This window comes from Adiantum capillus-veneris, chromosome 29 (assembly GCF_014529385.1).
Source record: "Adiantum capillus-veneris isolate H3 chromosome 29, ASM1452938v2, whole genome shotgun sequence".
Taxonomy (NCBI): Eukaryota; Viridiplantae; Streptophyta; class Polypodiopsida; order Polypodiales; family Pteridaceae; genus Adiantum; species Adiantum capillus-veneris.
In genome coordinates, this window is record NC_140959.1 from 92,298,764 (window position 1) to 92,325,445 (window position 26,682).

The window sequence follows — 26,682 nt, forward strand, 5'->3', positions numbered from 1 at the left end:
TATTGACTAAATACCACGACATCCCAACTAGCGTCGTCAGTGCCCAATAGTGGGTGTAGAACTAGGTATGCTCCCAAACACAACACACACCACACACACACACACACACACATGAGCATACATCAACACAAAGTTCAGCGTACTGAGTTTCTGTCATGACTCCAAAGATCAAGGGCAGACTCAACCATAATGAAGTCTAGCACTAAAAGAAGCATTAGATCGGAAAATTAGCACAAAAATGAGGTACAATATCAACCGGTCGTAACTCGGACGAAAACTTCACAATGTGAAGTTTGCATGTACAAATATACCTAGATGAATCAAGGATAAACCCACATTCACCCTTACAGGAAAGTGCAAGGTATAGACCCATGGTAGTCACCCACAAGACAATATAACCAACAGCTCCATCATGCATAGTATTGACTAAATACCACGACATCCCAACTATTGTCGTCTCAATGCCCAATAGTTGCTGTAGAACTAGGTACTAACATATGCTCCCAAACACAACGCACACGACACGCACACACACATGAGCATACATCAACATAAAGTTCAGTGTACTCAGTTTCTGTCATGACTCCGGAGATCAAGGGCAGACTCAGCCATAATGAAGCCTAGCACTAAAAGAAGCATTAAATCGGAAAAATTAGCACAAAAATGAGGAAGATGTTTTTGGACCTTTCAGTTCAATCTTTTTTTCCTTATGGCTAGTTGTAAATGGCTTCTTAATTTTCTCCTACGGGTATGCTGTATCTTTCAGTCACGTACTTGACCTCAGAATCGGTACCATTTGAGCGATCCAAAGGGTCACACACACACACACACAAACACAACATGGAAAAGCCTTCTTTCTATCAAAACATCAATGGTAAGGTTGTAAATAAAGTTAAGGACTGGTTGATCCCAATATCGAAACGCTTGATTGAAGATACAAAACTGCTGTACTAATATATGGTCACTACAGCATCCAAATCAGCAGTTAACAAACTGAGCATTCTTAGTCTAATTCCTAAAGGCCATGCGGGAGAAAAGAACATATAACTTGTTAAAATCCCGAGGCACAAACACACAATGCAAAACTTATGGTTCTTCACATTACCTCTACTTTATCGAACATATCATCAACAATTAAGGGTTGCCCACTATAATAAGAATCCCGTGCCTGTCAATTAAAGAAGGCTTATCAGTCACAGGAGCAGGAACTACAAAGTCTGCATCACTACAGTAAAATTGACCACTATCAAAGTCATGATCCAAAGAGATTCTGTAGTGTGAAAGACAGAAAATTTCCAAACAGCCTGGGCAGAGGGAAAAAAAATGCATGTCTACCATAATGCACAACATATTGACTATAAAATCAGTAACACCTTACACTCCACCTTGCTGGACGCATTCATCCAGTTTGCAAACAACAGTACCAAATCACAACACATTACATCCAAAATAGAGTGAAATGAAACCCAAGGCATAACATAGAGGTTAGTGTCTAGAACAATGATCACCAAAATAGAAATTACACAAACCCATGGAACCAGCCACACTTGATTATTGAGGGAGTATCCAAATCCAAGGTATCAAAACTGTCACTTGCAAACAGTAGAGCGGACTTTACCAAAATTTTCAACATAAAAGTATGACGCCTCTCTTACTTTCAAAGCAACAGCAATCACTTGTTGCTGAAAAGTGAAATCACAATCTTTTAAGCAATGTGAGTCACCTTTCCAGTAACACAACCCTGTAGCGGATGCAGTAAATTCTGATTGAACTCAGATGAGCATATGTGAATACCAACTCTTGCCTACTACTACCATTGTGCTTGAGAAGATGAACATGAGTGACTCCTGATTCAAGGGCCTCAAGACAATTTGATAAGCTGCGTGGATTTAAAATACCTTTATCTTTCTCTTCTTGTCTTTTTAAACTGTAGTATAAATATGCCTTCGGTATGAAGTCTGATAAAAGAAAAGAGCATAGAGTAAGATCTTCTAAGGCCAGAATCGCACCGAGACTCCTGTGTAAACAATATTTCAATAACATGCCTAAAAAGATTAAAGGATAGTCCCAGCTCTTAAAGTCAAGAAGAAAACCAAAGTCATATAGTGATGTGCATGGTGGTACCCCCTCCTCCGGCACCAGAAAGTGCAAGAGCCTCTAATCCGCAACCTTCTCAACTGTCTGTTCCGATTGAGGAGTTTTTAGGAACATGGTGCAGCCATTTGACCTTGATCCAATGCAACCGCCTCTACCACCCCGATACAATGGTTGGGAGCCCTTATAGATATCCCTACTATCGACATCCAAGGTTTGCGCCTAACCAACCAAAAGATTTCAAGGATAGCGGCTCGACAATAAAATTCTTCAATTTTTCTCTCGTGAAGGATCGAAAGAAAGCCCTACAGTTCTTACAACAATTCGACAACATCTATGCTTTGGGAAATTACACAGGAGAATCAAAGATCTCTGGAGCTACGAGATTTCTTAAAGATAATGCTATACACTGGTGGAGTTCAACCGCGACACAACCGCATGCTCCAAGGAGTTGGCAAGCTTTCAAGACTATTTTTGCACGAACTTTTATGACCTCCCTTTTTGAAGTCCAGATTTTGTCAGAATGGGGCAACTTGAAAATGCTTTCCACAGAGACTATGGAAGACTACAACCAAAGGTTTCTCAACGTCTACCTTTCGGTGTCTTTCTTCAAGTTGATTCCCTTGGAGGACCAATGAGAGCGATATACCATTGGACTGCCATCACCTTTACAGGAATACTGTCTGTCTAGTTAAGTATATCGACAATGCAAGAGCTTATGGACCATGCCGCGGTCGGCTACAAGCTTATGAAAGGGAAGCTAAAATTTACTACAAAAGAAACTCCGACAAAAAAATCAAAACTCCCGGCAACAACGCACAAATCCTCGGGAATCACGTGAAAGTCAACCTCAAAGGCCTCGTTTGACACAGCATACAAGAAACCCTGTTACAAGAAGGTCGATGCTTTGAACGTTTTCAGACAGGGTATACGTACAATACTTGTCCTCAGAGAGCCGAGACATCCTCAGAGCAACCTCGAGCTCCGGGAGCAAATAGATCCGCAGGACCACCTCCAGCTAAGAGAGCTAGACCTACCATTGGACTTGTACCCAATATTTATGGCATTAATCTCGAAAATTCAAATTAATAGTGCACAGCTTATGGAAAAATCAACGGCTTGAAAGCCCTAATCTTCTTCGACTAAGGAGCTACAGAGAATTTCATCCATCTCGACTTCCTCAAACAGATGGATTTTGAATATGATTCACAGGGTGAACTTGAGGCCGAGCTAGCCGCTGGGAAAACTCAGAAGGTGGTACCGCTCATTGGTGCTCTTTCGATGACATCCAAGGAAACCATAGAAAAGCAAATTTCCACATCATGAAGTTGGGCAATTGCGACCTCTCTTGGGTATGCCTTGGCACGACAAGAATGACGCGACACTCCAGGTCCGGAACCGCACGATCACCTTGACACGGAAGGACAAGCCAGTCGTCCTCAAAGTTCAACTGTCCGAACACAACCCTAAATGAATTTTAATTGCTTGTGTTTGAGAAAGTATTGTTTGAGATGGATTGTATTTGTTTTGAACCTATCTTGGTGCCAATTTGAGAATTGTTTGACTCTAGTTTTATTATTGGTTTCAAGGATATACTGCGGAGTACTGAAGAGAAGAATTGATGTTTGATAATGTCTGATGTCACAAATGATGACGTGGCATGTCCGCCCTAAAAAGTGACAAGAATTAAAAAATAAGTTGTTTCCAACTTATAGGGTCTCGTCTTGTTAGGTGCAGCGGAATGATTGTTTGCGCTTTGCTCAAGATGAGTGCTCCGAACTGTGCTCAAGGTTCCTTTTGTTCTTATGGAAGGGAGAGCCTTCCATTCTTGATGAGAGAATGCTATGATCACAAACAAAGTGAATGGACACTGTGCGTGTAAGTGAATGAGACTGAGAGATATAGAGAGAAGAGAGATACGACACCAGAGACGTTGTAAAACCCTCCTCCGAAGGCCCCACTCGTCGGCGAGAGTGGTCTTACTTATGATTCCACAAAGTGGTACAATGTGTATGCAATGGACTGATGCAACTTGGGACTATGCCGATAACAACGACGGTGATGACGACGACGACCTTAGGGCTGAAATCTGTGGTCTTCTAACTGCTGAATTTCGGGGCTGTTTCGATGGCTGAAAATGACTGTTTTGGCTGCGTTTTCGAAGGCTGAAAATGGGGGCTTCTGCAACCAACTAGGGCTGAATCTGCTGCTGTCCTTAACTGCTGAAAACGCTGCCTCTTCTACTACAGATTGGCTGAAAATAGGAAACGCTGGCAGATCTGAAAAACGCTAGCAAAAACGCTAGGTAGCTGGGAAGTTCTGGCGATGGTAGCAATGGAAAATGCTAGGAATCTGGTACTGCTTCTGGCGATCTGCAAACGCTAGACTGTGGGGTACTGTGGCGATGCCAAACTGGAAACGCTAGGGCTAAATGTTGACGGGGGGAGCTGAAAACGCTAGGCTGAATGTGTGTTGGCGATGAGGTAAACTGCAAACGCTAGGTGCTTGTGGTCTTGAGGGGTTCCTGCTGAGAAGATGCTTGTTGAGCGGGGAGCTCCTGTTGCCTCTTCTGCCAGAAAGTGCTAACTTGGGTTTGCTTATATATTAACTTAGCAAAATTGCCCTACCTACTTTTGTTGGGAAGTCACTTAAAAATAATAAGTGAAAAATACCAAAAATAGGGAAAATAGGCTAAATGCACTGGAAAATTCCCCTGACTGAATTTGATGGATTCTGAAGGGAATACTAATGATCATGTTGTGTGCAACCAGAGGATATGCATCTATGCTAAGTGACTGGGCATGCACGGTCTACGAATAGACTCACAAAAGTGCCAGATCACTTCTAATCTAGACTTGACTGGACTGACTGAACCCTGTTATGCTGTAGCTTGTCCACGGACACATAGGGCTGGATGTGTCAACGTGACACCTCCTCCTTTTCAAAGTGAGGTACTGGTACCGAATTGTATGGCGTCAACGGAGATCGCCAATAGCATCCGGAATCCTGGAAGGGACTCTTCGCCGGCCCACTCTGATGTGTAGGTCGTGCGGTACTTGAACTTCATAAAGGTCTGCAACGCTTGCTTCTTTGGGCCGCGCCGAAAGCGACACAAAGTCATCTGTGGCTCCTTCGATGCTTCAACTTCGTCGAGAGTCATGCTTCTTTCTTCTTCAAGAATCTCCATGGCTGAAAATTCCTAAAACCATTTCCAACACAAAACCATGAACATACCTATTCCATGTAATGTGAGTGGAAAAAATCTTGTCTTCCTCAAAGACTGTGCATGCAATGTAGATGAACCAATAGACGGAGTGCTAAACCATTCATCACACACACGCAAACAATGAGATCGAATCTTGTCTTGGTGATCTAAATCAATCAACTGTGGCAATTCACAACGGAAATGCCCATGCTTGGTGCTCATACTGTCAAGTGCTTGTTCTACGAATGTGTCATGCCAAGGAAGAGACATGGAATGTGACTTCCTTACGTACATACTTTTCAACTTTTCATGAAAAATCCGCATACATTCGTGCTCATCCATGAGAGAAACGTGTTCAACATACAATATGTCATGCCTAGGAAAAGGGATCACATAACAATGCTGACTAAAATACAGGAAACGATCACGAATGAAACACTCGAACAATGCGTGCGTATCAATCATGCAAACACATAATACTTCCTGTGATGGTTCTTTGAACCTAGGCTCGAGAGCCAAGATCGCTTCTTCCTGAATGATCGAATCGTGCTGTGGGGGTTCTTTGGACCTCGACTCGAAAGCCAAGATCGGTTCTTCGTGATTGATCGAATCTACAACGAGGTTAGCTTCGCTAGAAAAAGCATCCACTAACACATCATCCTTGTGAACAATCACCTCTTCTTCATGCAACTCATCATGCTTGTGAGAAATCACATCTTGATCATCATGCAAATCATCATGCTTATCATTGTCATTCAAATCATCATGCAAGTCATTGTCAATCAAATCATCATCATGCTTCACACAATCATGCAAATCCTATGTATCATGCTTTGGAGAAGAAGAGACTGAGAGAGTCTCCTTTTCCTGATTCTCTTGCATCTGTGCCTGAACTTGAGAAAAGAGTCGCAAGAACTCTTGCATGCTTGCTTTGTTCTCACAATCAAATCTTGCTTGTCTTTCTTTGTTCTCGCGAACAAATTTTGCTTCTCTTGCTTTGGCTTCCAAGCGTGCTTGCCCGCTCTCACGCACTATGGCTACCATTCTTTCTTGGTATTTGCGCTCTATGGCTGCTATTCTTTCTTCGTTTTCTAACTTCCAGTCCATCATCCTCTTGTCGAAAGCCTCCATAGGAGTTAGTGCAATCCTTGTCGTAGATGGGAAAGGGGAAGGGTCGGAAAAACCTCCTGGTGGGGAAAATTCTTCTTCGCCTCTCTCATGCTCATCATCTCCAAGCGAAATATCCATTCCGCTTCGAGTGATGACCATCCACTGAAGTCTTGAATTCTTGTGGGTTTGTAAGTTCACGAGGAACTTGGGTTCTTGGGGGTCTTGGTTCTTGAGGTTCTTGAGGGTCTTGAGGTTTTCTTTTGCTTGCAAACCGCGTTTGAGAAGGATATTCTCTTCGCCTAAGTTCCACTCCTTTCTGCGGGCGCACCCCTTGGCGGCCTTACGCTCACACCAAGGTTGCTTTTTCCCACCTCACGTCGATTGGCCGGCCGCTAAGTGCACGGTCTGCTCTCAATGAGTGAAAAGAGACAAGGGGAGGTTGGACAAGCCCTTCTTTCTTGAGATTCCTGTCACTCTTCAAAAAACATGATTAGGAATCGACACGCCCAAGCGAACTTGGGTTCATGCGACCTCAACAAGCAAAAAAAATAATGTGGTTCTTGTGGTTCTTTCCTTGAGTGATACAGAACACTGCCAAAGCTCTAATACCAATGTTAGGTGCAGCGGAATGATTCTTTGCGCTTTGCTCAAGATGAGTGCTCCGAACTGTGCTCAAGGTTTCTTTTGTTCTTATGGAAGGGAGAGCCTTCTGTTCTTGATGAGAGAATGCTATGACACAAATAAAGTGAATGGACATTGTGCGTGCAAGTGAATGAGACTGAGAGATAGAGAGAGAAGAGAGATACGACACCTGAGACGTAAAACCCTCCTCCGAAGGCCCCTCTCGTCGGCGAGAGTGGTCTTACTTATGATTGCACAAAGTGGTACAATGCGTATGCAATGGACTGACGCAACTTGGGACTATGCCGATGACAACGTCGGTGATGACAACGACAACCTTAGGGCTGAAATCTGTGGTCTTCTAACTGCTGAATTTCGGGGCTGTTTCAATGGCTGAAAATGACTGTTTTGGCTGTGTTTTCGAGGGCTGAAAATGGGGGTCTTCTGCAACCAACTAGGGCTGAATCTGCTGCTGTCCTTAACTGCTGAAAACGCTGCCTCTTCTGCTACAGATTGGCTGAAAATAGGAAACGCTGGCAGATCTGAAAAACGCTAGGTAGCTGGGAAGTTATGGCGATGGTAGCAATGGAAAACGCTAGGAATCTGGTACTGCTGATGGCGATCTACAAACGCTAGACTGTAGGGTACTGTGGCGATGCCAAACTGGAAACGCTACGGCTAAATGTTGATGGGGGGAACTGAAAACGCTAGGTTGAATGTGTGTTGGCGATGAGGTAAACTGCAAACGCCAGGTGATTGTGGTCTTGAGGGGTTCTTGCTGAGAAGATGCTTGTTGAGCGGGGAGCTCCTGCTGCCTCTTCTACCAGAAAGTGCTAACTTGGGTTTGCTTATATATTAACTTAGCAAAATTTCCCTACCTACTTTTGTTGGGAAGTCACTTAAAAATAATAAGTGAAAAATACCAAAAATAGGGAAAATAGGCTAAATGCACTGGAAAATTCCCGTGACTGAATCTGATGGATTCTGAAGGGAATACTGATGATCATGCTGTGTGCAACTAGAGGATATGCATCTATGCTAAGTGACTGGGCATGCACGGTCTACGAATAGACTCACAAAAGTGCCAGATCACTTCTAATCTAGACTTGACTGGATTGACTGAACCCTGTTATGCTGTAGCTTGTCCACGGACACACAGGGCTGGATGTGTCACGTGACACGTCTGATGGGGCCTGGGGAACACAAGACTTATTAAAAAGGGAACCATCACAAAGATGCTGACGTGGCAAGTTGTCCATACAATTCCGCAATTTCCACTGATTGTTGACGTGGCAGCGTACGGATTTCCGTGAATAGCGATGGTTGTTGGGAGTGCTGGCTGCTAGGAGCGCTAGCTTTTGGGCCAGGATGCTTTTAGAACTTGAAGCTTTTCATGTACTGCTTTTGGAAGGCCATGGAGCCTATAAAGTTGTAATTGGGGACACTCCCTCTCTGATTTTTGCCTGGGAGCACTGAGCAAAAGGACCCTCAGACTTTGTACTTTGCTCAAGCATTAATATAAAAATAAATACCGAAAGGGGCACCAGACTTTGGGGCAAACACCTCTAGGCACAAAACTACGTCGAGCCGTCTCGTCTCTCTATTAAATTGTGATAAGATTCTGTTAAGTGGTTTTGAGTATTTTCTCGTGTGTCGTGCCAGATTCTCGACTTGTGGTGTCCAAGTCTGTTACAATGGTATCAGAGCTCAATCGATTTCTTTTCTACAGAGAATGCGATCCCTTCTATTGCAACACACATGGATTCAATCGACGAATGCCGCAAGGAGCAAACTGTTGCACCTCACCAAACAAGTTCAGGAAACATCATGGAAGATTCAAACGAACAATGACCACCTTCTGTTGATTCAAAAGGAGGTACGGCCACCTCGGCCCACGGAGTATGAACGACTGGAGATGCAGCCTCAACAACAGGTTGATGCATGTGCTCAACAGATGCTCTGGTATTCTAAAGATCCCCAGTATGCGAAATTTTTGATCAAGCACCCGAATGACGAAGTGCATGCTCGATGACATACAGCCATCGATTCACCTTTGAAGCCTGCTCTAAAGAAAACACCTACTCCGCAGGTATACACTGAAGATGAACTTGACAACGTACTTGAAAGACAAGTCAATCAACTCTTAAAAACTAAGAAGCATTCAAAGAGACGCAGTTGAGCAGCAGATTACCTTGGCTACTTGGGTCAGAAGTCTACTTTTGCAAATGGACGAAAGACAAAGAAGCGTGTACACTTTGAGGGTGTGCCCAATTCGTCCCCATCCTCTTCTGATAGTTCCGACAGCTCTTCTTCCTCTAATTCGAGTGATGAGGACAACCAAAGATTTCACTAAATTTTGATACTTTTTCGGGCTTTCGAGATACCCACAAGGCCCTCGCTTTTATTCATCAGTTTAACATAGCTATGGCGCTATTCAAAGCACTCCAAGGTCAGGAGGGCAACATCCTATCTGAAGGGAAATGCACAGACTTGGTGGTCCACTCTTTTGTTACAAAAGGAAGCACCGACGAAGTGGCTGCAGTTCAAACGGATTTTTACTTCCTCTTGGCTCACTCAGGAGTATGAACGTGATGTGGTTACTCCTTGGAATCATCTTCGGATGACCAAGGAAGATACTTTGGATATCTACTGCCAAACATTTTGGAATACTTTTCTACCGGCCTCTTCTTTTAAAAAGATCACCTTTGAGGAACAGATCAAACGATTTTGTTGTGGTCTACCCATAGAGATACGCGATTACTGTTTGTTGCAAAAGTCCGAGCCATTCAACAATTGATGGGACATGCAAAGCAAGGATTTGCAATGCATGCGGGTACTCTTACGTATGCAACTGTTCAACTCCTGACAACAAGGACCGGACAAAATTCCAATAACGGTAATAGAAGACGAGGAAGGTTTTAGTAAAAGAAAGACACACGTCCCCGATTGACAGACGAACAACGGTCTGAATAGGTAGAAACAGGGAAGTGTTTTGAATGTGGAGAACATGGGACATGTGTCAGCACGGTGGCCGCACAAGGCACCTAAAGGACAACAGAAGTCAAACCAGAGAGTTCCAGAGAAATCGAAGAGCACGGAAGAAAAGGAAAGGCGAAAGCAGGACTGGTACAAGACTATGTGGGGACCAACCCAAATGAGATGGACGACAGCACTAAACTTTGCAGAGCATGGGGTAAAGTGCGAGACCAAGAAGCGCTAATCTTCTTTGATGGGGGAGCCAAGGCCAACTTTACTTCACCAAAATTTGCGGCACGACGTGGAATTACGCCCGAAGAAATCGGGCCACAGATTGAGGCTGATATAGCGGCACCCTGACGGGATGTTGCCATTACACCAGTCATTGGCAAACTTCATTTGCATTGTCATGGGTATTTAGGGCACAAGGACTTTTACATCATGCCTCTAAAAGGGTGTGACGTCCTCCTAAGAATCCCTTGGTTCCACAAAAACAACGTTGTGGTCAATCATAGGGCAAGGAAAGCCATCTTCAAGAATGAGAAGGGCAGAGAGATTGTATGAGATGTAAAATTGAAGGGCGAGTCCGTTCCACTTGTATCGGCTTCGGCCGTTTCCAAATGAATGAAATCTAGTCTTTTTGTTTACACAAACTCTCTTTTTACTGGGTGAACCTAAGGTGCTTTTCCTTAAAGGAGGCCAGGGAGTCACTTGGCTCGATCCCAACCCTTTAATCCAAAGTTTTTGATCGTCTGTGTTCCAACGTTGAAAAGCAGCAATGCAGCACCAGCGTATCGAAGCAACAATAATCGGGAACTTCAGTGGAAGATGCCTTCGCCTACATCTGCTCGAAGGTTCTGTCTCTGGAGGTGCATAGCCTGGTGATGAAAATGATTTCCAAGAGGAGCCTATCCTCCATCAAAGTTCATCTCTTGGTGTGGGGCGCAAGTACAGGGTCAGTTTGCTGATGGCTCAGTCCCACCGCTGCAATCTGGAGCACGAAGGTTCGTTGTTGATCACTCTATGGATTCAGCACTCTACTACTGCGTTCTTTTGCGAATAGGGACATCGTGATGGCCAAAACACATCTCATACTCGCGTGCACGCCCCTCCAGACCAAGGGTGCCATGCGCGCGCGCGCACACACACAGAGCATTCAAATATGTCTGATCTAGAAAAGGAGCGAGAAGAATTTCTACATGCCAGGCTGACTGTTTCTCTGAAGGCCTACCAGGCGAGTTACCTCCTTCACATCCTAAAGATCACACAATTCATTTGATTCCCGGTAGTACACCACCGAACCGGCCACCTTATCGAGTTAGCCGAGCCCAAAATGAAGAGATAATGAACCAGGTAAAAGAACTTCTTAAAAAGGGTCTCATCCAACCTAGTACGTCACCTTTCTGTTCGCCGGTGTTGCTGGTACTCAAGAAAGATGGATCTTAGAGAATGTGGATTAACTACACAGCTCTCAGCAAAATCACCATCAAAAACAAATTCCCTATCCCAAGGATCGATGATATACTAGACAGACTTCATGGGTCCTCTTGTTTCAGCAAAACTAATATGAAGAGTGGATATCGATTTAAAAATCGTATCGACAGGACTCGCCGCTGCTGCGCACCCTCCCCTCTCCCCTTCCCTCCCCCCCCCCCGTTGCGCCTGCACATTCAGCCACGCTGCCCCCTTGCGATCTCACCCTTTCTCGCCCTCGCTGCCGTCTACACAGTCGCCCGCTGCCCCTTGCCCACCCCTTGCTGTTCTCTGCTGAGCACCCTCCCCCGCTAGTTTGTTGCACAGTGAACCCCCCCCCCCCCCCCCCCCCCCTCATTGTGCAGTGCAATGGAATTTTCGCCCGTAGCCTGCTCGTTTCCCCCACTCCCTCCTCGTTCTCTGTTGGAGTTGGTTCACAGCGACTCCGACTCGCTTTGTTCGCCTCGACGCTTTCGACTCCCCCTCGTTCGCCTCGCAGCAGCAGCAGACACAGAATGGCGGCTTCTGCTCCATCTCAAAGGGACTCCACTGAAGCCCCCTCGCCTGACCCCACAGAACCCACCATCCGACTTGCTCTTTCGCCGACAGAGCAAGCGAGTCTAGAGGCAGAGGTGGCGCGCCTCCAAGCCACCTCTGTTATCTGCAAGATTCTCGGCACCAGACCCAGCAGAGGGGAAGTGCGCGATCTCCTTCAGGCCCGCCTTCTCGCAGAGGTGGGCAAGATTCTCGATGTTCAGCTTCTCGGACATGGCTACTACCAGATAGAGTTTGAGACTCCCGAGATGGCGTCCAAGGTCATTGCGATGAACCCCCTGGCCATCCGTGCAGTTAGAGCACATTTTCGACAGTGGTGCCACCGTTTCGACCCGACGTTCTTGTCGAGGAGGCTAACCTACCCATCTCAGTCTGCTTCCCCGACCTGAGCAAGGAGAACCTTCCGCTCCTTTCCAGGATAGGCTAAGCGATTGGGACTATCCTGGAGACACCACGCACGGCAGCCTCCGTAGCTGCCAAGGCGGCCGGCATCCCCACAGTACACGTTCTGGTTCGGGACACCCACACTCTCCCAAAGGTCATCCTACTACCTCGGGTGAGCGGTGGGTGGTTTCGGAGTATTCAGGCCTCCCGAATCAGTGTTTCATTTGTTGACAGATGGGCCATCTTGCAAAGGCTTGTCCACGAAGGAGACCTCGACCTACTCCATAGGCCCAGCCCCAACCCTCAAAGGCTGGCCAGCAGCAGCAGCAGACAGAGTCATAGAGTACGCAGGCAGAGTCACCCTCCGAGCCTGGGGCTCAAGCAAAGGAGGGTTGGCAGCAAGTCTGTGGAGGGCGTCCGCAGGGGCCACCGCGCCAGCCTTGCACTCAGAGTGGTCCTCAGGCTCCTGCCCAGCAACAGTGGGTTCCCGCAGGAAACCGTTTCGACTCTCTTCAACAGGACAAGGCCCCTACTCTAGCCTCCACCTCAGCCTCACCCTCGACAGTCCCTCCTCCCCCTGAGTCCCCCCCCCCCCTCTTCCGCCCCCCCTCTCCTCCACCTGCCTTTGCCTTTCCATCTCGCCCTCCTACCTTTGCCGATCCCCCGCGCCCCCCCTCGCTCCCTCACCTCCTCCCGCTCCAGTCTCGCAGCCATCCCAAGGGGCACGGCCTTCCTCGGTTGCTAGGAGATCTCTTGGCAGCGCCTTTGCCACGAGTCGCTTAGCGAGAGAGGGATAGCCTTTCTTGGGACCCCCTCTTCTAGTGCAGACGTCTCCCTTTGCAACAGTTCCTCGTGGTTTGACGAGAGACATTCGTCGCCGTTGGGATTTCTTTGCCTACGACTTGTTAGGTACAACGGAATGAATGTTTGCGCTTTGCTCAAGATGAGTACTCCAAACTGTGCTCAAGGTTCCTTTTGTTCTTATGGAAGGGAGAGCCTTCCGTTCTTAATGAGAGAATGCTATGATCACAAACAAAGTGAATGGACACTGTGCATGCAAGTGTATGAGACTAAGAGATAGAGAGAGAACAGAGATACGACACCAGAGACGTTGTAAACCCTCCTCCGAAGGCCCCACTCTCATCGGCGAGAGTGGTCTACTTATGATTGCACAATCTGGTACAATGGTGATGCATGAGACTGATGCAAGTCTAGGCTATCTCGACGATTTCGACAGGGATGACGAAGTCGACTCCCTGTCGAAATCGACCTAAGGGCTGAAATCTGCAATCTTTCTACTGCTGTCCGAAAACGCTATGGGCTGAAATCTGCGACTAGTCCAAAAACGCTGATTTGGGGGGCTGTTTCTTGTGGTCTTTGACGCTGAAAATCTCTACGAAAAACATTGCATATGTTGGGATCTACAAACGTTGGATCTGGGACCAAAAACGCTAGAGATGCTAATGACAAAAACGCCAGGTTGTCTGCTTTCCAGTGATGGATGATGATGCTGATGCAAGCGCTAGTCGATGGGAGGTATGGCGATGATTGCTGATGCAAAAACACCAATGCTGAGGCTCGCTTTCCAAAAACGCTGGGATGAGGGGGAATCTGCTGCTTGAAGGGAATCCACCAAGGCTTGGTCTTGCTGAGAAGTTGCATGTTGAGCTTGGCTCCTGTTGCCTCTTCTGCCATTTAGTGCTAACTTTGGTTTGCTAATATATTTTCTTACCCAAATTGCCCTACCTAATTTTGTTGGAAAGTCACTTAAATTAAAAAGTGAAAAATGCCAAAAATAGGTAAAATAGGCTAAATGCACTGGAAAATTCCCCTGATGGATTCTGATGCGAATACTGATGATCATGCTGTGTGCAACCAGAGGATATGCATCTACACTAAGTGGTTGGGCATGCACGGTCTGCGAACAGACTCACAAAAGTGCCACATCACTTCCTATTCTAGATTGACTTGACTGAACTGAACCCTGATCATGCTGTAGCTTCTCCACGGACACATAGGGTTGGATATGTCACGTGACATCCCCTCCTTTTCAAAGTGAGGTACTGGTACCGAACTGTATGGCGTCGAGGGAGATCGCCAATAACATCCGGAATCCTGGAAGGGACTCTTCGCCGGCCCACTCTGATGTGCGGGTCGTGCTGTGCGGGTCGTGCGGAACTAGAACTTCATAAAGGTCTGCAACGCTTGCTTCTTTGGGTTGCGCCGAAAGCGACACAGTCTTCTGTGGCTCTTTCAATGCTTCAACTTCGTCGACTGTCATGCTTGTTTCTTCTTCAAGAATCTCCATGGCTGAAAATACTTGAAACCATTTCCAACACAAAACCATGAACATACCTATTCCATGTAAAGTGACTGGAAAAAATCTTGTCTTCCTCAAAGACTGTGCATGCAATGTAGATGAACAAAGATACGGAGTGCTAACCCGTTCACCACACACACGCAAACAATGAGGTTGAATCTTTCTCTTATGATCTAAAGCAATCAACTATGGCAAAACACAATGGAAATGCCCATGCTTGGTGCTCATACTTTCATGTGGTCTTTCTACAACTGTGTCATGCCAAGGAAGAGACAAGGAATGTGACTTCCTTGAATGCATACTTTTCAGCTTTTCATGAACAATCCGCATACATCCGTGCTCATTTATGAGTGAAACGTGCTCAACGTACAATATGTCATGCCTAGGAAAAGGGATCACATAAAGACGCTAACTAAAATATAGGAGACAATCACGAATGAAACACTCGAACAATGTGTGCATATCAATCATGCGAACCTATAATACTCCCTGTGAGGGTTCTTTGGACCTACGCTCGAGAGCCAAGATTGGTTCTTCGTGATTGATCAAATCTGCAACGAGGTTAGCTTCACTAGAAAAAGTATCCACTAACACATCATCCTTGTAAACAATCACATCATCTTCATACAACTCATCATACTTGTGAGAAATCACATCTTGATCATGCAAATCATCATGCTTGTCAGTGTCATCCAAATCATCATGCGCATCATTATCATTCAAATCATCATGCAAATCATTGTAATTCAAATCCTGTGTATCATGCTTGGGAAAAGAAGAGACTGAGAGAGTCTCCTTTTCCTGATTCTCTTGCATCTGTGCCTGAACTTGAGAAAAGAGTCGCAAGAACTCTTGCATGTGTCTGTTGCTCTATTCTTGTCTTGCTTTGGCTGCTGCCATTCTTTCTTGGTGTTTGCGTTCCATTTCTGCTTTTCTTTCTGCTCTTCTTTCTGCGTGTCTACGTTCCATTTCTGTCATTCTTTCTGCATGTCTTGCTTCGCGTTCTAACTTCCTTTCCATAAACATCTGGTCTAAAGCCTCCATAGGAGTTAGTGCAATCCTTAACCTAGATGGGGAAGGGGGAGGGTCGGAAAAACCTCTTGGTGGGGAAAATTCTTCTTCGCCTCTCTCATGCTCATCACCTCTAAGCGAAGTATCCATTCCGCTTTGAGTGATCACCATACTGAAGTCGTGGGTTCCTGTGGGTTCTTGTGGTGTTGGGTTCTTAAGTTCACGAGGAACTTGGGTTCTTGAGGGTCTTGGGTTCTTAGGTTCTTGAGGGTCTTGAGGTTCTTGAGGTTCTTCTTTCGCTTGCAATCTGTGTTTGAGAAGGATCTTCTCTTCACCCGAGTTCTACTCTTTTCCGCAGGCGCATCCCTTGGCGGCCTTGCGCTCACACCAAGGTTGCTTTTTCCCACCTCACATCGATTGGCCGGCCGCTAAGTGCACAGTCCCCTCTCAATGAGTGAAAAGAGACACAAGGGGAGGCTGGACAAGCCCTTCTTTCTTGGGATTCCTGACACTCTTCAAAAACACGATTAGGAATCGACACGCCCAAGCGAACTTGGGTTCGTGCGACCTCAACAAGCAAAAAAAAATTATGTGATTCTTGTGGTTCTTTCCTTGAGAGATAAGCAACACTGCCAAAGCTCTGATACCAATGTTAGGTGCAGCAGAATGAATGTTTGCGCTTTGCTCAAGATGAGTGCTCCGAACTGTGCTCATGGTTTCTTTTGTTCTTATGGAAGGGAGAGCCTTCCGTTCTTAATGAGATAATGCTATGATCACAAACAAAGTGAATGGACACTGTGCGTGCAAGTGTATGAGACTGAGAGATAGAAGGAGAAGAGAGATACGACACTAGAGATGTTGTAAACCCTCCTCCGAAGGCCCCACTCTCGTCGGCGAGAGTGGGATGCAAGCGCTAGTGGATGGGAGGTATGGTGATGACTGTTGATGCAAAAACGCCAATGCTGAGGCTTACTTTCCAAAAACGTTGGGATGAGGAGGAATCTGTTGGTTGGAGGGAATCCACCAAGGCTTGGTCTTGCTGAGAAGTTGACTGCTGAGCTTGGCTCCTGTTGCCTCTTCTGCCATTTAGTGCTAACTTTGGTTTGCTTATATATTTTCTTACCCAAATTGCCCTACCTACTTTTGTTGGAAAGTCACTTAAATTAATGAGTGAAAAATGCCAAAAGTAGGTAAAATAGGCTAAATGCACTGGAAAATTCCCCTAATGGATTCTGATGGGAATACTGATGATCATCCTGTGTGCAACCAGAGGATGTGCATCTACACTAAGTGACTGGGCATGCACGGTCTGCGAACAGACTCACAAAAGTGTCAGATCACTTCCTATTCTAGAATGACTGACTGAACTGAACCCTGATCATGCTGTAGCTTGTCCACGGACACATAGGGTTGGATGTGTCACGTGACACGACTTTACACGGTTTCTCGGTGACCCCTCACTAGACCTTGAGGCAGCCTACTTCAGAGTTCACATTTCTGTTCCTTGCAGCTAGGGGGATAGAGGCCTTGGACTCAGCGGTTAGCTTCTCTTTTCCCCTATGCGGCAGGGACAGGCTGAGTGGACTATAGACTCAGTGTTGGAGTGGCTGCAGACACAGACCCTAGAGTTCTCTCACCACATGGGAGACCTAGCGGTTACAGACTTGCTTCAGACTCTTTGGCCAGGTGTCGCGGTAGATTCTCGACTTGAAGTGTCCAAGTCTGTTACAGTGGTATCAAAGCGCGGCCGATTTCTCTTCTACCGGGAAATTCGATCCTTTTTACGCGGCACTTATGGCTTCAGATAGAGATCAATCGATTCCCTCGGCATCTAGAGATGCGGGAGGAGATCGTGAAGAAGATTCACGCGAGGAGTACCGCCTGCCTCCGCCTACTCCGACGGAGCTTGAAGAGATGGAGCGTCGACGATTGATCGACAACGCAGGAAAGATGATGTTAAATTTTGCGAAGGACCCGAAATTTGCAAAATTTATGACCCAGACCTCCTTCGACGAGGTGTATGCACAGTGGCAGCAAACCACAGAACCACCCCCAAACCAGTACTCAAGAAACCTCCTACCCGAGGATGTTTGCTAAGCAGGAATTAGAAGAGGTGGTTGATGCACGGATTTCTCAGCTTTTTGACGCTGCCTCGGCAAGAAAGCAGAAGAAGCGTGTGCGGTTTGAAGGATTACTTAGTTCTTCTTCTTCTTCTTCGAATTCTTCTAGCTCTTCCGATTTGAGCGAAGAAGACAGAAAAGGCAAAAAGCGAAGCAAAAAGCAAAAAGGCAAGAAAAAAGCAAAGAAGTCTAAATCTCGCCCAGTTTTGGATAGTTCTACAGAGGACTCGTCTTCAGATAGTTCGGACTCCGACGACCGTAGATTCTATGCAAAGAATAAGAATTTTTACAAAGCCAATCAGTATGACTTTCTGGAAGATAAAAGCAAGAAAGTCCGAGAGTTCAAAGAAGGTGGACAGTCATTTAAATTTAACACGTTTTCTGGTTTTCAAGATGCTTCAAAGGCTTTGGCTTTCATACAGCAGTTTGACATAACTTTCTCTGTGTCAAACTTTCTCTGGAGGGCGTTACTCAGAGCACTCCAAGATTCGGAGGGCTACTTCCTACTTCAGGGGAAATGCTCAAACGTGGTGGTCAACGCTTCTATTGAACAAGAAAGCACCAGTTAAATGGCTGAAATTTAAAAGGGTTTTTATTTCTTCCTGGTTGACTCGGGAGTACGAACGTGACATACGAACTGCTTGGAACCATCTTCGGATGACCAAGAAAAGATTCATTGGACGCATATTGCGAGAGATTCTGGAGCTCTTTTCTACCAGCCTCTTCATTTAAGAAGATCTCGTTCAAAGAACAGATTGAGCGGTTTACCTTGGGACTTCCTACAAAGATCCGAGATCACTGCTTAGAGCAAAAGTCAGATTCCATTCAAGAATTGATGAGCCATGCGAAACGGGGTTTTGCCATTTACTAAGGCAGTTTGACCTACCCCACAGATGAAATCGTGACACAAAGAAATGAACAGACTTCGAACAATGAAAGAAGAGTAACCCAGAAAAGAGAGAAAAGGATGCACGACCCAAGCTTACTCTTTCACAGAGAGCTCTCTACATCAAAGAGGGGAAGTGCTTTGGATGCGGGGAAACTGGGCATATCTCCGCGAAGTGCCCTAAAAAGGCACCGAAAGAACAGAACAACAAGGATGAAGACAGGCCTGAAGGTTCAAAAGCAGCTGAGGAACGTGGACGAAAAGGCAAGATGAAAACAGGACAAGTTCCAGACTGCATGGGTATTGACCCAAGCGCGATGGACGAGAGTACAGAATTTCATCGAGCTTGGGGCAAAGTGAAAGACCAAGAAGCCCTGATCTTCTTTGATGGAGGAGCCAAGGCCAACTTCATTTCACCTGAATTGGCGGCACGGCTCGAGATCACACCCGATTGGATGGGACCACTTCTAGCGGCACCCGACAGGGACGTAGCCATTACACCTGTCATTGGCAAACTTCGGTTGCATTGTCAGGGGTATTTGGGGTATAAGGACTTCTACATAATTCCTTTGGAAGGTTGTGATGTCCTCTTAGGAATTCCCTGGTACCACAAGAACAACGCCGTGGTCGACTATCGAGCGAGAAAAGCGACTTTGACCACAGAGAAGGGGTACTTGATGTGAAACTTAAGGGCGAGTCTGTCCCTATTGTATCGGCTTCGGCCATTTCAAAATTAATGAGATCCAGTCGTTTGTTTACTCGATCTTCTTGAGAGAGATAAATGATGAGAATAGGACTCATGCCGATTGCTTTTCAGAGGGCCTGTCAGGGAGTTACCACCCGCTCGTCCTGAGGGTCATACCATTGATAGGATGCCTGGAAGCACACCACCAAACCAGCCACCTTACCGTGTGAGCCAAGCCCAAAACGAAGAAATTGAACCAAGTGAAAGACCTCTTGGAAAAGGGTCTTGACCAGCCTAGTACTTCACCGTATTGCTCTCCAATGTTGTTGGTTTTGAAGAAATACGGATCTTGGAGAATGTGCATCACCAAACTTTGGAGCCAATATCTCTAGGCACGGAACTATGCCGGGCCAATGTCGAATCAATTGTGAACTGTGAACTGTTTGAAGTGAATTCTTGTGGTGTCGCCGTACATTCTTGACTTGGAGTGTCCAAGTCTATTACATAGTCTCTATCTTGGTCGGGTCCATCTGCACTCCTGCTGTTGAGACAATGTGTCCCAAAAAGTGTATCTCTGGGCTCGGCTCACATGGTAAGGTGGCCGGTTCTGTAGTGTGGTTCCAAGTATCAAATCAATGGTATGATCCTCAGGACGAGTTGGTGGCAACTCGCCTGGCAAGCCCTCTGAAAAGCAATCGGCATGAGTATGGAGAAAAATCGTGGCGTTCTTCATTCAGGTCAAAACGTATTCGACCTTCGATCATCATTCAGTTCTCTCCAGAAAATCGAGTAAAGAAACTGAAGTTCATCAAGTACAATCTCTGTGCCCTTCATTTGTCAAAGTCGCTTTCTCCGCCCGGTAGTCAACCACGGCGTTGTTCTTGTGGTACCAAGGGATTTCGAGTAGGACGTCACAACCTCCAAAGGGAATTACGTAGAAATCCTCGTGCCCTAAACACCCCTGACATTACAAACGAAGTTTGCCAATGATCGGCGTAATGGCAACATCCCCTCCGGGTGCTGCTAGAACTACCTCAGCCTGTCGAGCATAATTCCAAATCGAGCCGCCAATTCAAGTGAAAAGAAGTTGGCCTTGGCTCCTTCATCAAAGAAAAAAGAGAGCTTCCTGATCTTTCACTTCGCCCTAAAAGCGGAAAAGTTTTGTACTTTCATTCATTTGATTCAGTTCAGGCCCCACGCAATGTGGTACCAGTTCTGTTTTCATCTGCCTTTTCTGCCACATTCCTCTGCTGCTCTAAAACTCTCTCGCCTGTCTGCAATCTGTTCTTGCTGTGCCTTTTTGGGCACTATGCGGAGATGTGCCGATGTTCCCTGCATCCAGAACACTTCCCCTCTTTGAGATAGATACCCCTTTCTCTAAGAGTCTGTCTGGGACGTGTATCATTCTTTTCTTTCTGGAAACTCTCTCTTTCTACTTTCATTATGAGAGGTCTGTTGGGTTCTCAAAGTAAAGATCTCATCAGTGGGGTAAGTCAAATTTCCCGAAGGTATTGCAAAACTCCGTTTCACATGACCCATCAATTCTTCAAAAGAATTCAACTTCTGTTCCAAGCAGTAGTCTTGGATCTCCGTAGGAAGTCCGCAGCAAAACCGCTCAATCTGTTCCTTAAACAAGACCGTCGTAAATGAAGAGGCTGGTAGAAAAGAGTTCCAAAATCTCTCCCAATAAGCGTCCAAAGAATCTCCCTTGGTCATCTGAAGATGATTCTAAGCAGCTCGTATATCTTGTTCGTACTCCCGAGTCAGCCAAGAAGAAAGAAAAAGCCTTTCAAACATTTAATCGAAGCTTCCTTTCTCAGTAGAAGAGTGAACCACCATGTTCGAGCATCTCGGAAAGGATTCAAATCAAGTGTCCACCTTCTTTAAATTCTTTCACTTTCTTGCTTTTATCTTCGAGGAAGTCATATTGGTTGGCTTTATGAAAATGTTTCTTCTTTGCATAAAACATGTGATCGTCGGAGTTCGAAGTGTTTGAGGATGAGTCCTCGGTAGAACTCTTAGAAATGGGGCGAAATCTAGGCTTCTTTGCCTTTTTCTTGCCCTTTCCGAAGCTTTGCTTTTTGCTTCACTTGCCCATGCCTTTCTGCACTTGTCTGTCTTTTCGGCTTTACTCCCTACCTGAGAGGAGAAGCAATGGCCACCCGCCATCTTGAGTAAATCTTATTAATCGGGTAATTCTTCAGGAGTATTACCAATCTCAGGTCCCTAGAGTACTTAATCAATCTGTTCACACATATGCCAATCTGCAGTTGACATTTGTACTCCTTTTCTGGCAAACTTATCCAAAAAAAAAGCCCAAATCTTCATTCTTTTCTTCAGTTCCCGCGCCGCATCTTCAACTTTTCTTTGCTTTCCCACTGAGAGGTATCATCTCTGTCAGATTCTTCACATGGGATTTTTAATGGCTTTATGCCTTGTAAGACAGAGCGATGAAGACGGGAGCGCGCCCGATGCGCGATGTATCTTCGAAGGGTGGGAGTGGCTAATAAGTCTAGGGTCAGGACACCAAGATTCTTTCCCATGCTATGTGCGTTGTAAAAAGGATCGGATCCTCCGTAGAAGAAGAATCTTTCTGCGCTCTGATACCACTGTAACAAACTTGGACACTCCAAGTCAAGATTCTACCACGACACGACACGAATTCACTTCAAAAAATTCACAGTTCACAATTGATTCGAGACGGCCCGGCGGAGTTCTGTGCCAGGAGGTATTGGCCCCAAAGATTGGCGCCCCTTTCAGTATTTCTTTTTGTATTAAAATCTTGCTCAAAGTACAAGGGAGTGATTGGGTCTCACTCTCAGACTCTGCGTCCAGATGCTCTGAGAAGTGGGAGCCCAAACCACTCTTTTAAAGGTTTACAAGGGATGCCAAAAGCAGAGCCCCAAAAACTGCCCCAAAAGCTGCCCATTAAGAATAAAGCAACTTTAAAAAAATAAAGCTCTATCTCTCTCTCAAGCTTTGCGTGGAAAATAAAGCAACACTTGCGTAGACTTTTCCAGCTTGGATTTGCGTAGAAAAAAACAGCCAGAAATCAGCGTGGGCTTTTTCCATAAAGCCAGCCACATCATCCGCTTTTTCCGCCGTGAATTATGGGGCTGCCGTACGGGCCTGCCACGTCAGCAAAACAGCATGAGTCCCTGAAGAGCTGCCACCTGCCATCTCAGCATTTCAGCGGCATGTAAAGGGGCCCATTCCCGGGGGGTGTGTGCGGATATGTCCTTTGCTGCCCCACATTGTCCAGACACGTCACCAATTTGTGACAATTGTCTCGGGCATGCCATGTAATCTGAAGATCTGGGCCACAAACAGTCTCGCTAAGTGATCCACCTTGACTGTTTTCTTCACTGGAATGAAATGAGCTTGCTTGCTAAATCTGTCAATAACAGTCCAGATACCATCGTGACCACTCTGTGTTCTCGGAAGATCAAAAATGAAATCCATTGCAATACTTTCCCAAGGGCGGGTGGGTATGGGCAAAGGCTGTAACAATCCCTGTGCTTTATGCCTGTCAAACTTGACCTTCTGACATACCAAGCAATTGCGCACAAACTCGTCCACATCCTTCTTGACTCTCGGCCAAAAGAAGTATCTCTCTACCCCGTCCAAGGTGGTAGCAATGCCGCCGTGACCCGTAAAAGGTAGACAGTGGCATTCAGTCATAACCTTTTCCCTCAACGGCTGTGTAACGCACAACATTGTTTTCCTCATCAAGTAGCCATCCAGAATGGAATATCCCGCTACTATCTCCCTATTCCGAATCCGAGTGAAAATATCTACAAAATCTGTATTTGTGGCATACGTATCGACCATATCCTGAGTCCTCAAAGCTCCTATGATGTATCGCGGAAATAGACAGAACCAACGGCTTCTGGGACAAAGCATCTGTCACCAAATTCTTTTGTCCCTGCACATGGACAATTTGGAAGTGAAACTGTGACAAGATGTTGGCCCACCGCATCTGCTTTTCCGATAGCTGCTTCTGTGACAAGAAGTAGCGTAAACTTTGATGGTATGTAAAGACAGTAAAATCCGCTCCCAGTAGGTAATGTCGCCACTAGGTAAGAGCATGGATAACCACCAAAAGCTGTTTCTCATAAATCTGTGCTATCAATTCCGGCCTTGAGAACAATCGGCTCTCGTAAGCAATGACATGGCCTTCTTGCATAAAGACCGCACCCAGACTACGACCACAAGCATCACAATATACTTCAAATGACTTTTTCAAGTCCGGCAAAGTCAAAACTAGTCCTGTAGTCAATTTCTCTTTCAATGTCTGAAAGGCAATCACCTCTGTGGGTCCCCACGAGAAAGGGACTCCTTTCTGGGTCAACATATGCAACGGGGAAGCAACCTCTGCAAACTTTCTAATGAACCGACTGTAGTATGAACACAAGCCCAAGAAGCTTCTAACTTCATGGACATTCTTCAAATCGGGCCAATCACGGATAGTCTCTATCTTGGCCGGGTCCATCTGCACTCCTGCTGCTGACACAATGTGTCCCAAAAAGTGTATCTCTGGAAGGAAAAATTCACTTTTCTTCGCATTAATCACCAACTTGTGATCTCGTAATGCCTGAAAGACCTGAAGCAGATGTTCTCTATGTTTTGCCTCATCCTTGGAGAAAACAATGATGTCGTCAAAGAAAGTGCCAACAAATAGTCTGTACTCTTGAAAAATCCTGTCCATCATCCGGTTAAATGTCACAGGAGCATTGGTTAGGCCAAAAGGCATCACCAAAAACTCAAATAACCCAAAAGTCGTCCGAAAAGCTGTCTTATAGACAACTCCCAGCGCGATTCAGAGTCCCAGCGTCACCATGAAACGCATTTCGGCAGGTAAGGACAGGTGAAACGTTTCGGGCCTTGAAATGTTTCGCTCACCAAGTGAAACACAAGCCGTTTCACTAGCAACAAGTTACCATAATTTTAGTTTCAAAGTCGCTAAACGTTTCATAATTTTACTCATTTTGGACTGAAACGTTTCGTGGTGAAACGCCGCGTTTCAAGGTGAAACGTTTCGGCCTTGAAACGTTTCGTGGTTACGCTGATTCGGACTTGATGATATCTGCTCTTCAAGTCGATCCTATTAAAACACGAGGATCCCTGTAGTCGGTCAAGAATATCATCGATTCTAGAAATCGGAAGTCTTTTCTTTATGGTGATTTTGTTGAGAGCTCTATAATCGATGCACATTCTCCAGGATCCGTCTTTCTTCAAAACCAACACCATTGGAGAGCAGTACGGTGAAGTACTAGGCTGGACAAGCCCCTTTTCCAAGAGGTCTTTCACTTGGTTCATAATTTCTTCGTTCTGGGCTCGGCTCACACGGTAAGGTGGCCGGTTCGGTGGCGTGCTTCCAGGTATCAAATCAATGGTATGATCCTCAGGACGAGCGGGTGGTAACTCGCCTCGCAGGCCCTCGGAAAAGCAATCGGCGTGAGTGTGAAATCTTGGAGTTCTTTATCAAGTTCAGACATATTTGTCCTATTCTCATCATTCATCTCTCTCAAAAAGATCGAGGAAACAAACAGATTGGATTTCATTAATTTTGAAACGGCCAAAACCGATACAATAGGGACAGACTCGCCCTTAAGATTTACATCTAGTACAATGGTTCTGCCCTTCTCTGTAGTCAAAGTCGCTTTTCTCGCCCGATAGTCGACCACGGCGTTGTTCTTCTGGTACCAGGGAATTCCTAGGAGGACATCACAACCTTCCAAGGGCATTATGTAGCAGTCATCGTGCCCCAAATACCCCTGACAATGCAACCAAAGTTTGCCAATGACAGGTGTAATGGCTACGTCCCTGCCAGGTGCCGCTAGAACTGCCTCTGCTAGTGGTCCCATCTGATCGAGTGTGATCTCGAGCCACGCCGCCAATTCAGGTGAAATGAAGTTGGCCTTGGCTCCTCCATCAAAGAAGATCGGGGCTTCTTGGTCTTTCACTTTGCCCCAAGCTCGGCAAAGTTCTGTACTCTCGTCCATCGCGCTTGGGTCCATACCCATGCAATCTAGAACCAGTTCTGTTTTCATCTTGCCTTGTCGTCCACGTTCCTCAACTGCTTTCGAACCTTTAGGCCTGTCTTCATCCTTGTCGTTCTAATCTTTCGGTGCCGTTTTAGGGCACTTCGCGGAGATATGCCCAGTTTCCCCACATCCAAAGCACTTCCCCTCTTTTATGTGAAGAGCTCTCTCTCGAGGAGTGAGTTTGGGTCGTGCATCATTTTCTTTCTTTCCGGATTGCTCTTCCTCTTTCTACTTTCATTATTCGAAGTCTATTCGGTCCTTTGCGTCATGATTTCATCTGTGGGGTAGGTCAAACTGCCTGAGTGAATGGCAAAACCCCGTTTCGCATGACTCATCACTTCCTGAATGGAATCTGACTTTTGCTCTAAGCAGTGATCTCGGATCTCCGTAGGAAGTCCCAAGGTAAACCGCACAATCTGTTCTTTGAACGAGATCTTCTTAAATGAAGAGGCTAGTAGAAAAGAGCTGCAAAATCTCTCGCAATATGCGTCCAAAGTATCCTTCTTGGTCATCCGAAGATGGTTCCAAGCAGTTCGTATGTCTTGTTCGTACTCTCGAGTAAGCCAAGAAGAAATAAAAAGCCTTTTAAATTTCAGTGTCAGGTGCAGCGGAATGAATGTTTTCGCTTTGCTCAAGATGAGTGATCCATATTTGCTCAAGGTTCCTTTTAGTTCTTATGGAAGGGAGAGCCTTCCGTTCTTTGTGGAGAGTACTGTGATCACGAACAAAGTGAGTGGATATTGTGCGTGCAAGTGTATGAGACTGAGAGATAGAGAGAAGAGAGATACGACAGCAGAGACGTTGTAAAACCCTCCTCCGAAGGCCCCACTCGCTATGGCGAGAGCGGTCTACTTATGATTGCACAAATCTCTAAAATGCTTGGACTTGCCGACGATGTCGACGACGATGAGGACGACGTCCTAAGGGCTGAAATCTGCAATCTTTCTACTGCTGTCCAAAAACGCTATGGGCTGAAATCTGCGACTAGTTCAAAAACGCTGATTCTGGGGGCTGTTTCTGTGGGTCTTTGACGCTGAAATTCTGCAGGTTTAGGGCTGAAAACTGAGGTTCCTAAAGGCTGAAAACTGATGGTCTTTACGGGGCTGAATCTGCTACATTTTAGCGGTATCTGGCTGGTCTTGATCTGCTGCTGAATTGCTGTGGCTGAGGCTGAAAACGCAAGCTTGCTGATGTC

The 26,682-nt window shown here is 45.9% G+C and overlaps 1 protein-coding gene across 1 annotated transcript in view; it reads right to left on the reverse strand.

Moving 5' to 3' along the window:
- Positions 1-26,682, reverse strand: part of LOC147419589 (PGR5-like A protein) — a 111,575-nt gene that overhangs the window by 76,613 nt on the left and 8,280 nt on the right. Inside the window, exon 2 of the mRNA XM_086505713.1 lies at positions 1,106-1,168. Within this exon, the coding sequence (XP_086361839.1) occupies positions 1,106-1,168 (63 nt within the window). The remainder of the gene's footprint in view (positions 1-1,105; positions 1,169-26,682) is intronic.